The following is a 15,318-nucleotide window of genomic DNA, read 5'->3' as shown; positions in this document are numbered from 1 at the left end:
ACTTGCTCTCAATTTATAACCCCAAAAACTGGGAATCTGGAACAAAATTAACCTGGCAGTCACCCCGATTTATGGAATTTCATATTAATTATTCTCACAAAGTTGCAGAAACTGCACATAGATAGCTAAGACTTTCACACCTTTGTTTATCTTCATACAGCCAGCAATTACTTGTTATTTAAATATTAAAAGAGATCATTAGTTGTAGAACGAAAATATCTGCTGGAGAAAAATTCTATCCTTCTGACCAGCACACAACAACATCAGTTGCCTTTGAGCAACACAGGGTAAAAACCGATGGCGGTCTGAGTGAAGTGGTGGGCTATGGAGAGCTTCGTGGCATCAGCAGTTGCTCATCCATCTTTTATGCTTTTCACTAGGTGGGGGGAGTTTTGACTAGGCAGGGGGAGTCCTCACTAGGCAGGGGGAGTTCTCATTAGGCAGGGGGGGGTTCTCACTGAGCATAGGGGAGTTCTCACAAGGTGGGGGGAGTTCTCACTAGGCAGGGGGGAGTTCTCACAAGGTGGGGGGAGTTCTCACGAGGCGGGGGGAGTTCGCATGAGGCGGGGGGAGTTCTCATGAGGTGGGGGGAGTTCTCACTGGGCAGGGGGAGTTCTCATTAGGCAGGGGGGAGTTCTCACTGGGTGGGGGGAGTTCTCACTGGGCATGGGGGAATTCTCACAAGGTGGGGGGAGTTCTCACTAGGCAGGGGGGAGTTCTCACAAGGCGGGGGGATTTCTCACGAGGCAGGGGGGAGTTCGCATGAGGCAGGGGGGAGTTCTCATGAGGTGGGGGGAGTTCTCACTGGGCAGTGGTGAGTTCTCACTGCGTGGGCGGGAGTCTTCACTAGGCAGGGGGAGCACTCGCTAGGCTGGGGGGAGTTCTCGCTAGGCCGGGGGGAGTTCTCATTAGGCAGGGGGGAGTTCTGATTAGGCGGGGGGAGTTCTCACTAGGCCAGGGGGAGTTCTCACTAGGCATGGGGGAGTTCTCACTAGGCCAGGAGGAGTTCTCACTAGGCTGGGGGAGTTCTTACTAGGCATGGGGGGAATTCTCACTAAGCAGCAGTGAGTTCTCATGAGGCGGGGGAGTTCTCATGAGGCGGGGGAGTTCCGATTCAGCAGGAGAGAGTTCTCACTTGGCAGCCGCAAGTTGCCATTTAAGCAGAATCATTGCTTGTCAAATGTTTTGTTGATAGCCTCCCCCACCTCGTTAATATTCATCTTTCAATGTTACTAACTTGCCAAACAAGCTACGTGGCAAAAATTCTCCGGCAGATTCCACTTGCTGGTTACTCTTAACAATCTGCATGTTGTATATGACCAAAATGCAGCTCAGGATATGATCCATGGCCATCAGCGACTTTTAATTCTTATGCAGGGGCATTGGCATCCACTGGGTGACCGTCATGGCACCTCTCCATTACACTTGCAGGCCTCTCAGGTAGACTTGTATTGCAGGATAGAATGCACGCGCTGCAGCAGGGAGACTTTGTGCATATGAACAAGCAAACAGATCAAGGATTAGAGCACACTGCATTGCAACTGCTTGTCATCTTAGCGCCAACCTACATGCTTACAACTTCCAAGCCTTGCATTATCTTGCCTTGCTGAACCTGTTAACATGTTGGTGCTTCAGTCAATGCCAAAAAGCTAACTTTACTGCCATACTGAGGTGCTCCTTAGCACAGACACATAGACATGCTGCTGCTCTATTGGGATCTGTCCAACGTCAAAAATCACACGACATCAGGTTATAGTCCAACAGGTTTATTTGAAAACAAAAGCTTTCAGAGCTTTGCTCCTTCCTCAGGTGTGAGTGAGAGAAGTAGTATCCGACACAGAGTTTATAAATAAAAGAGCAAAGGGTGACATCACTGATGAGGGCATATTAAACAAACCTAAGATGCTGTTCGATCGTCAATTAGTTAGAAGGTGAATATGTAAATCCCCAAATTCCTTTCATCTCACAGTCCTGGCAGAAATGAAGGTTTTATCAGTGTAAAGAAGAGGTGACATTTAAGGTCAGACAATGCATGTTAGGTGTGAGGCCTTGTTTAGAATCTGTTTGTGCTTTGATTTAGAGTCAGACTGGTTTTATTTCTAAAGTAGGAATTTATTAAAAAACCGCATTGACTGACTGTCCATAAATTGCGTGCTTTTTGAACAAGATAGAATGTATCTGCAAATGCAAATTCACACCATAGATTTATGTGTGTATGCTTGTGTGGTTGTGAGAGATACAGAGAGAGAAGGTGTGAGAGTGTGTGTGTGTGAGAGTGTGTGTGTGTGAGAGTGTGTGTGTGTGTGTGTGTGTGTGTGTGTGTGTGTGTGTGTGTTCATGCGTGCATGTGTGTGTGTGCGTGTCTGTGTTTGTGTGTTTGTGAGGGAATGACAGAATGCGTGAATGTGTGAGGGAGAGAGAGAGAGTGCAAGTGTTTGAGACACAGTGGGTATATGAGAGAGAATATGTGTGTGTGTGTGTGTGTGTGTGTGTGTGTTTGTGTGACAGAGTGTTTTGCGTGGTGGGGTCACATGTAGTGCAACATGAACCCAAGATCCCAGGTAAGGCATATTCCATTCCTCATTGATCACCAGTTCTGACATGTCACAGCAAAAAAAACCATAATGGCCTCTTAGAAGACAGACAGGGAATACATCTGATAGGGTTCCCTTCATCATCCAGTACTTTCTGGGAGCAGAGAAACTACACCATGTTCTTCACAGCCTTCAACACATTATCAATGATGGCGAGCACCTTGCCAAAATCTTCTCCATGCCTCCACTTCTCATCTTTAAACAAGCACCAAACCTTAAAAGACCATTATTCGCAGCAAACTACCCAGCCTTCAGGACAACATCGACCACAACATCACACAATCCTGTCATAGCAACTTCTGCAAGGCATGTCAGATCATCGACGTGGACACTGCCATCACACGTGAGAACACACACCCACTGCATACATGGCAGATACTCGTGACTTGGCCAAAGTTGACTATCTCATAGGCAGTAGGCAAGGATGCCCCGAGGCATGGTATATTAGTGAAACCATGCAGTTGCTACGACAATGGATGGATGGACACTGCGCAATAATTACCAAACAGGGACAGTGAGATGAAAGGAATTCAGGGATTTACATATATATAATTAATCAATTATTACCTTCTAACTGACTGAAGATTTAACAGACTCTTAGGTTTGTTTAATACATCCTCATCAGTGGTGTTAACCTTTGATCTTTTACTTATAAATTCTGTTTTGGATACTAGCACTCTAAGTAACACTTGAACAAGGAGCGAAGCTCTGAAAGCTTGAGTTTTTAAATAAACCTGTTGGACTATAACCTAATGTTGTGTGATTTCTGACTTTGACGATCCTAATCCAACTCCGTGACCTCCACATCAGCGATCTATACAGTAGTGGGTGAGGGGACATGCTGACGAGCGGCACACCAGATGTTGAAATTTGGTCAGGACTAGCCCCCGGTCCAGTCAAGGAGGGGCCCTTTATTGGTCGGGGGTCAGTCATGAATGCAGTCCGCACACAGTCAAGGGTCTTTACTACATTGAGTTGTCAACTTGGGTTGCTCACAGTGGGGAGATCTGTCCAACTACAATTCAGGCACTGACCAGCAGCCCATTGTGTAGGGTCAGTATGAACAATCTGGGGAATCACATACCCTCCACTGGGGTTCAAATGGCCAGGCCTCTGCTCAGTCTTGTCTAGCAGCTGCTCAGGTCTGAGATGAATACAGTCCTCAGGGCTCATCATCAAACTTTCAAAAGTGCAAATTGGACAGTGGGGGAAATGACTGCCAGAAAGGGGGGACAGTCAAGGCTGGGAGGAAGAAAGGTGGTTGGTTGGTGGGCGGGCTGGGGTTGAGGAGCTTGCAGAGATGGGGAACCGCAGGGGGTTGAATAGGGGATGGAGTATGTGAACAGCATTGAAGAGCATGGCAACCAGTGGGAGGGGGTGTTAGTGCTGAGACCACCACTGTGACTGTCACAAGGAGAAGACAGAGGAGCAGGGTGGGCGCATCATTAAATGGGTAATGCCAGGGTTTATGGAACACGGAGACCAGTTGGTGGTGAAGTTCAATGTGATGGCTCTCCACATGGTGCAAAGTGGGTGGAAGTTTGCTGTTGGCATAGTGCAGGTCAAAGCAGCCATGAGAGTTTTGAGGGAGGTACCTGGTGACCAGGTAGAATTCGATACTGATGGTATATTACCTGCCATCGCTCAGAGCAAAGTACCCTGAAAAAATGGCTGCAACAGTGCCCGAGGTGGATGGAGTCAGTCTCAGTTTGATAAAACTGAATATTACAAAACACTACTGTGAGGAGTGTAAGGATATTGGGGAGAAATGACATTGTCCATGATAGAGCTCTGCTGCCTGGGCTGTTACAAATCAGACACAACCTCACTGACACCCCCTTCCAATAGCTGAGAACTGGGTACAGCAGATCATGGTGGCCTGCAAAATGATATTGACACTGAAATCTGGGTTTTCATTGCAGCAGTGAATTTCATCCTATATTTGTTTAGTTTGTGTTCGCATTTACTGTCTGTTAATAAAAGCTCTCATTCATTTTTGGTTTTTGACTCATCACCTGCCCGTATATGATATCAGCCGCCTGGACAAATGACAAGATGTGGGTCTACAGTGGGCATCGGGAACAGAGCCATGCTGACTTTGAGGGTGTCTAAGTGGATATAGACATGGATGAGCACAGTGTGTGTGATGGTTAAACAGCAATGAGGACAAGAGACTGGGGTTTCATATGTGAGGATTGTTAGCCATGCCATATGTGAAGTGAGCAGTATGGCTACTGTGCCATGATGTTGCCGATGAGGGACATTGCTGGATTGCCAACATGTGATCAGGTTCACAGCAGCCTTTCAAAGATGGTGCAGGCATCAGGGTTGCCAGTCTTTTGGTAGATACTCACTGAGTGGCCAATTGTTCCAGGTATGGTGCCTGGTAAAATGGAGTTGGAATTGGACATGACAGATGCCAGAGGGAAGTGGTGAGCAGTCAATATTGTGAGTTTTCTAGTATATAGTGAGAATCTTCCCTGGACCTCACAGCAGAAATCCCTCCAGGAAACTGTGTGCGACTTGGACTTGGCCAGAGAAAAAGAAAGATCCGGCCGAATGATTCTAAACTAAAAACTGGAAATATGCAAGTAATCAAGAGTCGACAAAGACAAAACAGCAGGTGGATCCTAATTCAGTAACATTCTTACCCTTCCAAACAAATATCTTCCTGTCTGCTCCATTGTCCAGTATAAAACACTCTTCAGTCAAGAGCAAGTCACATGAGAATGGGTTTACAGCTGATACCAATGACACTTTCATTGAACCACTGGCATCTGAGACCTGAAGGAAGAAATGGTATAAAAGTTAGAACTACCAGCACAGAGAAACGTGGGCATCTCTCTGTGCTGATTATCTAGGATTCTGACTCTATGGCATGGATACTTCATTGTGTTAGCCCAATTTGGCTATTAACTGTTGTGAGCCCTGACTCTTGATACATTACGTAACTGTGAAGGAAATCCAAGAAGAAAGCAATACCTTTCACATAAATTTTACTCCTACTGATGACCTTTCCAGTCAGAGACAGTAGACTACAACTGCAGCAGGAATCCCAACTGTTTTTAACCTTGTCATCTGAATTCCCGAACTCAGACTGCCATTTGGCTAAGGTCACTGAATTTAGCACAAATCTTCAATCTACTTCTGAATCTTCACAGTTGTGTAGCTCATGGTCACATATTGCATGCATTTTCTCATTAAACATGTTGTGGTATCTCCAATTACAGGGGAGGCCATAAAGATAGTGTTGCTGATAGTTTATTTATCAAGGAAGTTTCCTGATCCAACGATGAGACGTTACACCTCCCCCACTGCTGGTAAACAAAGTACACCATTTTTCAGTAACTATTTAAAAAAAAGCTCATTATTATAATCCTGTATAATACCCACTATCTGTATCACAATGTGCTTCAGTAAAAAGGCAGGAATGGGCTTGCTACAAAATAATCATTGGATACTTTCAATAAAGCTGTTCATGCTGAACTCTAACAGTCAGCAGGACTAACGTTTGCTCACACAGATACTAAAATTCACGTTCAAAACGTATTTTTTCTCTATCATTAATTAAAATTTAATTTAATTATATAATTAATTCCAAGTGGTTGGATGTCCAACTAATTAAGGAGTAATCCACTTATGTTTTGTTATCACAATGTATTATCATCAGATAAACACTGAATTTGGAAATGATTTGGTTTCTGGTGGCAACGTAAGTAAGTGATAATGATTTGGCAGTTTTACATCGACTGACCTCCATGGAAAGGAAAACTGGAAAGTTGAATGAGCTGGCAGTTCGTTATCAATGGTTCAGTGATGATGTAGAAGATGAATTTCGTTCTGAAATACTGCCACGATTCTGGGCTGGGAAGGAAGGGGTGGAATCAAGTGGTCTGGCATCTCTACTGGTAACCGTGTTGACAGTTCCTTCTAAGCTGTTTACATAATCATTCCTCTCTATTCACTCACACTGGGAGACTGAAATTTCTGATCTTAATATGTTGAATGTTATAATCACTAGTTCTCTTGCTGCTCACTGCAATCATTTGAAATATGTGTTTTGAAAATGGCTGTTCACCAAAATAACGATCAGGAACATTTTGATGAAACATTGTAAAGGTAAGAAAAAGCATTGCACTAAATGTAGAATACCATGTAAAGCTTTGCCATTTTTCTGTTCGATATATCTGCAACACGATCTTCATCATCATCATCTCCTACACTCAGTTCTGGCTTGCGACCAAGAACCTACAAGAGAGAAAGAAACACTATTTTTAACAAGAAATTTCTAAATTTAGAACAGTGTAGACTATCTACAGAATAATTGTTCCAAGAAAGTTAACTACAGGATGTGGGTTTCTTTTTCCTGAGGTATTACTCATAGAGGAGAGGTGGAATGCTAGTTAAAAATAAAACAACATCTGGCAGCCAACAGCCCACAAGTGGCCAGTTTGAGAGATAGAGAAATCTGAAGAATCTACCAATACAAGTTGGCAGTTGCAGCTTGGTCCTGGAAAAGGTGGTGATGAAATTGAACAGCTGGGGGATGAAATTGAAGGGTTGGGGGTGCACCTAGGCTGGCAGCAGCTTGTAGTTACTTCAAACTAGGAGGAGCATTGCAGCTCCTGGCTCCACAACAGTCTTACTTCAAGAATTTATTCCCAATTGGAGCTGTCAAGCAAACTGTGATCTGATAGAAACGCATATAATAATTGTTGTAAAATTAGTCCTGCAGCATATTTATAACCCTGAGGTACAAGTCCACAGACACAGTGCAATAGTCCAGGGTTCATTGACATTCGGAGTTTTAATTGAATTGGCAGCTTGACAGTTTCCTTTAAATGCTACTTTGACAGTTCTCTTGACAAGACCAATGCACTTAGCAGCTTCAGTACACCTTTTATACACACAAAGTATGCCCTTTAACCAAAAAGCATGACAAATCCAACGTCGCCAATTACCATCGCATCAGTCATCAGGAAAGTGAGGGAAGTATGTCATTAACAGTGCGATCAAGCAGCACTTGCTCAGCAACAATCTGCTCAGTGATGCCCAGTTTGGGTTCCGCCAGGGCCACTCTGCTCCTCTCATTACAGCCTTGGTTCAAACATGGAAAAAAGAGCTGAATTCCAAAGGTGCGGTGAGAGTGACAGCCCTTGATATCCAGGCTGCATTCACCTGAGTGTGGTATCAAGGAGCCCTAGCAAAACTGGAATCAATGATTATCTGAAGCAAACTCTCTGGTGGTTGGAGTCATACCTGATGGTCGTCGTTGTTGGATGTCGGTCATCTCAGCTCGAGAACATCTCTGCAGGAGTTCCTTAGGGTAGTGTTCTCAGCCCAACCATCTTCAGTGGCTTCATCAATAACCTTCCCTCCAACATAATTGGGGATGTTCACCGATGATTGCACAATGTTTAGCATCATTCATGTTTCCTCAGATACTGAAGCAATCCGTGTTCAAATACAACAAGATCTGGACAATATCCAGGCTTGGGCTGACTAGTGGCAAGTGACATTCACTCCACACAAATGCCAGGCTATGACCATCACCAATAAAAATCAATCTAACCACCTTCCCTTGACATTCAATGGCGTTACCACCACTGAATCCCCACCATCAACATCCTAGGGGTTACCATTGACCAGAAACTCAACTGGACTCACCACATAAACACAGTGGCTGCAACAACAAACCAGAAGTTAGGAATACTGCGGCGAGTAGCCCACCTCCTGACTCTTCAAAACCTGCCCACCATCTACAAGGCACAAGTCAGGAGTGTGATGGAACACTCCCCACTTGCCTCGGTGAATGAAGCCCCAACAACACTCAAGAAGCTTGACACCATTCAGGACAAAGCAGCCCGCTTGATTGGCATTACATCCACAAGCACACAATCTCTCTACCACCGACACTCAGTAGCAGCAGTGTGTACTATCTACAAGATGCACTGCAGACATTTATCAAAGACCCTTTTCCAGCACCTTCCAAACCCATGATCACTTCCATCTAGAAAGACAAGGGCAGCAGACATATGGGAAGGACATCACTTCCAAGTTCCCCTCCAAGCCGGGGTGGCACGGTGGTTCAGTGGTTAGCACTGCAGCCTCACAGCAGCAGAGACCTGGGTTCAATTCCCGGCTCGGGTGACTGTCCGTGCGGAGTTTGCACATTCTCCCTGTGTCTGGATTTCCTCCGGGTGCTCCGGTTTCCTCCCACAGTCCAAAGATGTGCAGGTTAGGTGGATTGGCCATGCTAAATTGCCCAGAGTGTTTAGGGGTGTGTGGGTTATAGGGGGATGGGTCTGGGTGGGATGCTTCAAGGGGCGGAGTGGACTTGTTGGGCCGAAGGGCCTGTTTCCACACTGTAGGGAATCTAATCTAATCTAAAAAAGCCACCCACCATCCTTACTTGGAAATATATTTCCATTCCTTCACTGGGTCAAGATCCTGGAATTCCGTCCTGAATGGCATTGTGGGTCAACCTATAGCAGATGCACTGCATGGTTCAAGAAGACAACTCACCACCACTTTCTCAAGGGCAGCTAGGAATGGGCATGAAATGTTAGCCAGCCAGTGACACCCACATCTCACAAATGAATAGAAAGAAAATTGTACAATTTCTTGCCAAAGGGTAACTTACCTCTCTGCAAGAATACCTCATCTCTCCCTCAGTTGTCCCAAGACCAGATCTAGAAAGAACATCTGACCTCCAAACAATTCTTGCAGCTTTAGCCCTACCATGTCCTACCAGATCTAAGGTGCACAAAGTTGTGTTTTTGACAACCAATTTGCGAAAATCAGATGACCTTTAGGCAATGCACATAAACACAGAAGTTGCTTTCATGAATCATGGATGCACAAATTAGATAGAACCTGCTCCTTTCTACTCTTACCCTGTGAAAATTGTAGATGCCCATGGATGGGACTTCCAGGTTGAAGCGTCTGTTGCTATTTTCATAATGATAGACAATCCGTCTAACTGCGTGACAAGTCAAGTCTAGCGATGTATGTCTGCTGTCACCTTTTATGCTTGGTTAAGGACCTTGAGAACATTCTTCCTCACTACTTGTAAAGTGATTAAAAACGCCTACATATCATTCCTCTTCCCCAGTTCACTGAAGTTCAGACACCTCTGAATCAGCTCCAAGTTGTAAAATGGTTTTCTATCTTTTGCATTTACTTTTTCCTTATATCTCTTGGCCGTTAAACACTAATCTAGATTATCAACTCATCAACATTTCCTGGATTCATGTTGTGTTAGCGATTCTTTACAACCGCTCACTTTTCTTTTTGATCTGAGAGCTGTCACACCATCTTAGTTTCTCAATTAAAAGAACATGAACTTCTGTCATAATCTCCTGCTAATGGTATGATTTTTGCTGGTATCCCTTTATTGTGGGAATGTAGACATGAGTCCATGTCTCTCCATAATGTTAAAGAGCATTACTTAGTACTAACATTCTGCACACCATCCTGTTCAGCAACATATTTTACAAGGGTGGTAACAGTTTTATAACACTTTTATTACATAAATTAAATAGAAGTCCAACATCCGCTTAATTCCATAACAGAATTATATGGTTATTGGCTCAGAGGTTTAAAAGACCACACACACAGGAAAGTACATCAAAGGATGCCTGCTACAGAAGTCTTTTTTAAGTGCAAGAACTATTATATTGATCTTCAGCAATGGGAGAACAAAGAGGAAAAAAATACCTTGCCTCAGGTGTTAATACGTCTATGTACCATCTTTTGCTCTGATCATTTTCAGTGATTTATGGTGTTTTATTGGACAGAGAGAACGTTCCTACTTGAATATCCAAATTCAAATCCAACCTGAGAACTTGATGGCCAATGAACATGTGCTATGATGAAGCAAACTTGTTGATTATGGGTCTGAAAATTCCTCTATTGCATGGATGGCAGATGATGAGAGCAAGATAGTCTCTGAGACAACCAGAATAACATGGTTGCTCCAGTGCAACAGCCTCCCCATGTCAGCAAAAACACCACATGCAGCCTCTTCCTATTGTTCTGAGGGAATACTCCATTCATCACATGTTTTCAATGAGATGAAAAAATAGTGTGGTGAATATTCTTCCTGGCAAAGAAAATTCAATGAAAAGTTCAGCGTAAATTGTTCTTCACTTGTGAACTATTCTTTATGAAAATAAATTAGATCACAATTTTCTTTTTCAACATTTCTCTGATACTAGAAATGAAATGTTTTTTCTAAGATTCCTATGATCTAGTTTTTAAACAACCATTCAGGTGGGCCTGTGTGGTTAAACACCATCATGGGATAACTCTTAGAGTGATTCCTCATTGGTATAAAAGGATCAGTTGATTCATATTTGATTTTTACAGTTTTGAAACTACATAATCTTTATTTTGACCAAACACTATAAACTAACTCCTTGTCACTTCCCATACATTTTTTAAAAAAATTCTCATCATTTACCTATTTTTCTATGCTGATGATAGGTGACACCTAAAACTTTGATTTTCTTTATCATTCACGGATGTTGACAGATATGCAGTGCACTTCTAGAATTTTCTGTTTAATGTTTCCAGTTTCTATCACAGGTGTTTGTATGTGTGATTTTTAAAATAACTAACACAGTGTGAATGATTGTTGGTGAATTGTCATCAATCATATCTATCTTTATTAGGCTTAGCTTACAAAGTACCTTGCTGAGAGTCTGCCAAAAAGTGTGAGACTGAATAAAGGGCCCTAAATCAAGTTATAAATATTAGTGCAGACAGCAGTATGCTTGCTAATCAACCAGTGAATTTCTAACAAACTAAGCAAACTCCTTTTTTGTTAAAAGATATGTGTAAAAATGGCATAAGAATATAGAAATGTTCACAAATGCTTTGAAAGTAATTCATTATAAGCGAGCAGATTGGAATCCTTTAAGCTATGTTAGTTATGCCCATCACCATTTTACACATTTCCCAATTTTAAATTAAATTTGGAACATAACAGAAAGCAATGGCATGTGACAAATGATGGAAGAATGAGACATTTAGGGAACTTATTGCAGATGAGGAAGCAATAATTTACATATTGCATAATAACTTGGTAAATTTGTGGCCTGAGTAATTTTGAAATATCTAATAGTCATATCTGCTGTTATCTCCTATGTGAATGATGTTAAGTGTTACCTGCACTATAGTGATAACATGCAGTGGAGATTTTAGTGTGGACTTTTTAGGCACGATAATAGTGTCCAACATTAAAAGATCACCTGTTAAGGAGGCTTTAGCTGTAAGCTACAAGTTGCATTCATGGCTAGTTCCAGATCTCCTAGGGTGCAGTTACAGGTGGGGGGGTTATAGAACAAGGACCTAATAAAGAACCAATGCCCCTAAGCACACAAGCACAGACACCACTATAAACTCATGGATATTGCAGGGAATTCCACACATCATAATGAGACACACTATATCAAAAGGGACTATATGGGAACAACTGATTGATTCAGATACCAATGATGTTTCTGTCTCGTTGTGTGCCCCATGAGGAGTCTATAACAATTGCACAATGACACCTTTTACATACGAGGTCCAAACATAGCTCATGACTAATAATGCATCAGATTTTCTGGAATATCTAAAACCTTCTTGTGGGATCTATGGCCACTCACCAGTACTACTTCCTCTAATGGAGAGATGAGGTGGAGAAGTGACACATAACAATAAAGCACATATGCACATTCGATGTGGAAGCATTCAAAACACAAAACCCATATTCAGAAGAGCAACAACTGATATTCACCCATTACCAATGTACAAAAACAGAAACTGCAATTGAAATTTAACAGGTCTGGCAGCATCTGTGGGGAGAAAGCAGAGTTAATGTTTTGAGTCTCGTGACTCTTGATCAGAAATGTTAGCAGCTAGGAAAATGTGGTATATATACTGAAGCCAAAGTACGGGGGAGGGAGGGGAGAGAGGAGAGCTGTTCAGTAGAGACAGAGCCCAGAGAGGGGGAGAGAGAGAGAGAGAGAGAGAGAGAGAGAGAGATGGAGAGATATAAAAGGGGTCAGTAAACAAGGAGATGATAGATAGCGAGCCAGGACCGAAGAAAAGCTGAATATGTGATATTACGAGCTAGGAGTGAGATAATGGGCTAGCTGTGCTGAATGGAACCCATATAATGTGATAATGGGCCAAGGATGATGTGGGAGTGGGTGACTGTGCTAAAAGCGACCCATGTCATAAATAGACCTGGTGAAGGGTGGTATTAAATGTCGAAGGATGGAATCAGGTTCTAAAGTTACTAATTATTCATGTACAACTTTATTCTCTGCACAACAATAAAAGAGCAGACTGAAAGTTAATGAAACCTAAAAGAATCATTTATAGTAATGGCTGTCTGAAAAGCAAAGTTGACAATGAAGATCGCTTGAAAATCATTATGAGAAAAATGTCTTGAAAAGTAGTTACCTTCACTGTCATGAGTCAGACATGTAGGATGATTGACTGCTGAACAGATATTTTTCTTCTTTTCTTCCAAAAAAGCAGGCCTATCACTGGATAGGCAAACATTTACTACCCATTCCCAAATGCCCTGGAGGAGTTGCTGGTGAAATACCTTCTTGAACTGCTGAAGCCCTTCTGGTGTAGAAACATCCTGAGAGATGCTAGCAAGGAAGTTCCAGGGATTTGACTCAGTGACAGTGAAGGAACTGTGATATTTTGCAAGTAACATTGGAATGTGGTTTGGAGTGGATTTTGAAGATGATGATGTTCTCCCTTCATGTCCTGCCTCTGTCCATCTGGGTGGTAGAGGCCAAGGGTTTGGAAGGTACTGTCAGAGGCACCTTCATGAGTTCCTGCAGTTTATCTTGTAGACAGTGAACACTGCTGCTGTTGCACATAGGTGGTGGAAGGGAATGAATGTCACATATGTTGGATGTATTAATGCTCTGTGTTGGATGCTGTAGCAATGCATTGACCTCAAATGTCCATGTAACAGCAGGATAAAATACAAGGCAACGTATCTTCTAGGTGACAGAAGTTGTGGGTCTGGAAGTTGCTATCTGAGGACCTTGGTGAGTCACTGTAATACATTTTGTAGATTGGTCACACTGCTGCCACTGTATGCCCACAGTGAAAGGGGCAAAAGCTGATAGTGCCAATCAAACGTGTTGTTTTGTCCTGGGTACTGTCAAGCTGCTTGGATTTTTTTTAAGAAGAGCTCTCAGCCAAGCAAGTGGGAAGTATTACATTATACGCCGGACTTTTGCCCTGTACATGGTGGGCTGGCTTTGGGGAGACCAGCGGTGCATTATTTGCTATAGCATTCTCTGACCTACATTTGCAGTGAAAATATTTGTATTATTTACAGAAACTGAAGTGGACTAATGATAACCACCAGTTTGTTAGTAGTTAGGACGTTGGGATTTCAGCAATTGTAATGCCATTGAACATCAAGAGAAGATGCTCACTTGTGGCAGATGGACACTGCCTGTCTCTTGTGTGGTATGCATTCTACTTTCAATTTATCTGTCCGAGCCTAGATGTTGTCCAGATCTTGCTTATTTGGACATGGGCTGCTTCAGTATCTGAGGCATTTTGAATGGCACAAAACATTGTGCAACCGTTGAACATCCCCACCTCTGACCTTATGACGGAGGGAAGGTCATTGATGAAGTAGCTGAAGAGGATGGGCCTAGGATAGTACCCTGCAGTGATGTCTTTCAACTGAGATGACTGACCTCTGACAACCACAACCACCTCCTTTCGTACTCAGTATAACTTCAGTCAGCACAGAGCTTCCTCCCTGATTCTAGTCCTGCTTGAGCTCCTTGATGTCACATTCCAAATGTGGCTTCAAAGTCAAGGGCAATTATTCTTTACCCCATCTCTGCAGTTCAGTTCTTTTGTCTGTGTTTGGACCCAGGCTGCAAGGAAATCAGGAACATGTTGTTTCTTAATACTGCCAATGACTTCCTCAATTTGATGACTGAGAGCACACAGATCGTTTAGCAACTTGCCAGGTTGGATTTATTCAACTTTTTGTAAACTGGACATATCTATCTAACCTTTCACATTGCCAGGCACATGCTAATGTTGTGGCTGTATTGGAACAGCTTGGCTAAAAATGCGGCACATTCCGGAGCACAAATCTTCAGTACTAATGCTGTCAGGCCCCGTTGCCTTTGTCGTATCGACTTTTTTTTGGGAACTTAGAGGCAAGAACAATTAACATTATAATTCATTATCAACCTTTGCTTGGAGTGAGGAAGCAGGGGATTAAAATGTGGGCAAACAAAAATGAAGGAGGAGGGATATCAGATTAGAAGCATGAAGCTGAACAAGATGAACATTATCTGATCTCTTTCACAGCAGCTGCAGAAGTGGCAGTTGTGCTTCATAGATGACTGCAAGGAGGTAAATGCCTTTGTGAAACTGAATTGATCCTTATGATGACTGAATATTCCAGTTCGGTGACAGCTATCAGTGTTCTTATAGTGGACCCGACTCCGGGCTTCTTCATGTCACTGTTGCAGCCTTAAGATTCTGAATATCTCTCATGATTGAGACTAACTGAGTGACACTGCTTACCCTGCATGCCTCCTTTCATTCACCATCATCATCAACACCTCAATCACAGTATCCTAGAGACTTCATAATATCTTGATAATTCTATCAGTTATCCTGTTCTACATTCCTTATGTGTAGAGGAGTGTCTACCAACATTAATTTTCTG

The 15,318-nt window shown here is 42.8% G+C and overlaps 1 protein-coding gene across 2 annotated transcripts in view; it reads right to left on the bottom strand.

Annotated features, from left to right (window-relative positions):
* scin (scinderin) overlaps nucleotides 1-15,318 on the bottom strand; it is a 117,069-nt gene that overhangs the window by 55,799 nt on the left and 45,952 nt on the right. For both annotated transcript variants that reach the window (XM_048556190.2, XM_048556199.2), the window contains 2 exons: nucleotides 6,747-6,842; nucleotides 5,246-5,378 (listed from right to left, as the gene is read on the bottom strand). In XM_048556190.2, the coding sequence (XP_048412147.1) occupies nucleotides 5,246-5,378; nucleotides 6,747-6,842 (229 nt within the window). The remainder of the gene's footprint in view (nucleotides 1-5,245; nucleotides 5,379-6,746; nucleotides 6,843-15,318) is intronic.

Source organism: Stegostoma tigrinum, chromosome 2 (genome assembly GCF_030684315.1).
Source record: "Stegostoma tigrinum isolate sSteTig4 chromosome 2, sSteTig4.hap1, whole genome shotgun sequence".
Classification (NCBI taxonomy): Eukaryota; Metazoa; Chordata; class Chondrichthyes; order Orectolobiformes; family Stegostomatidae; genus Stegostoma; species Stegostoma tigrinum.
This window is presented reverse-complemented; position numbering and strand designations above follow the sequence as displayed.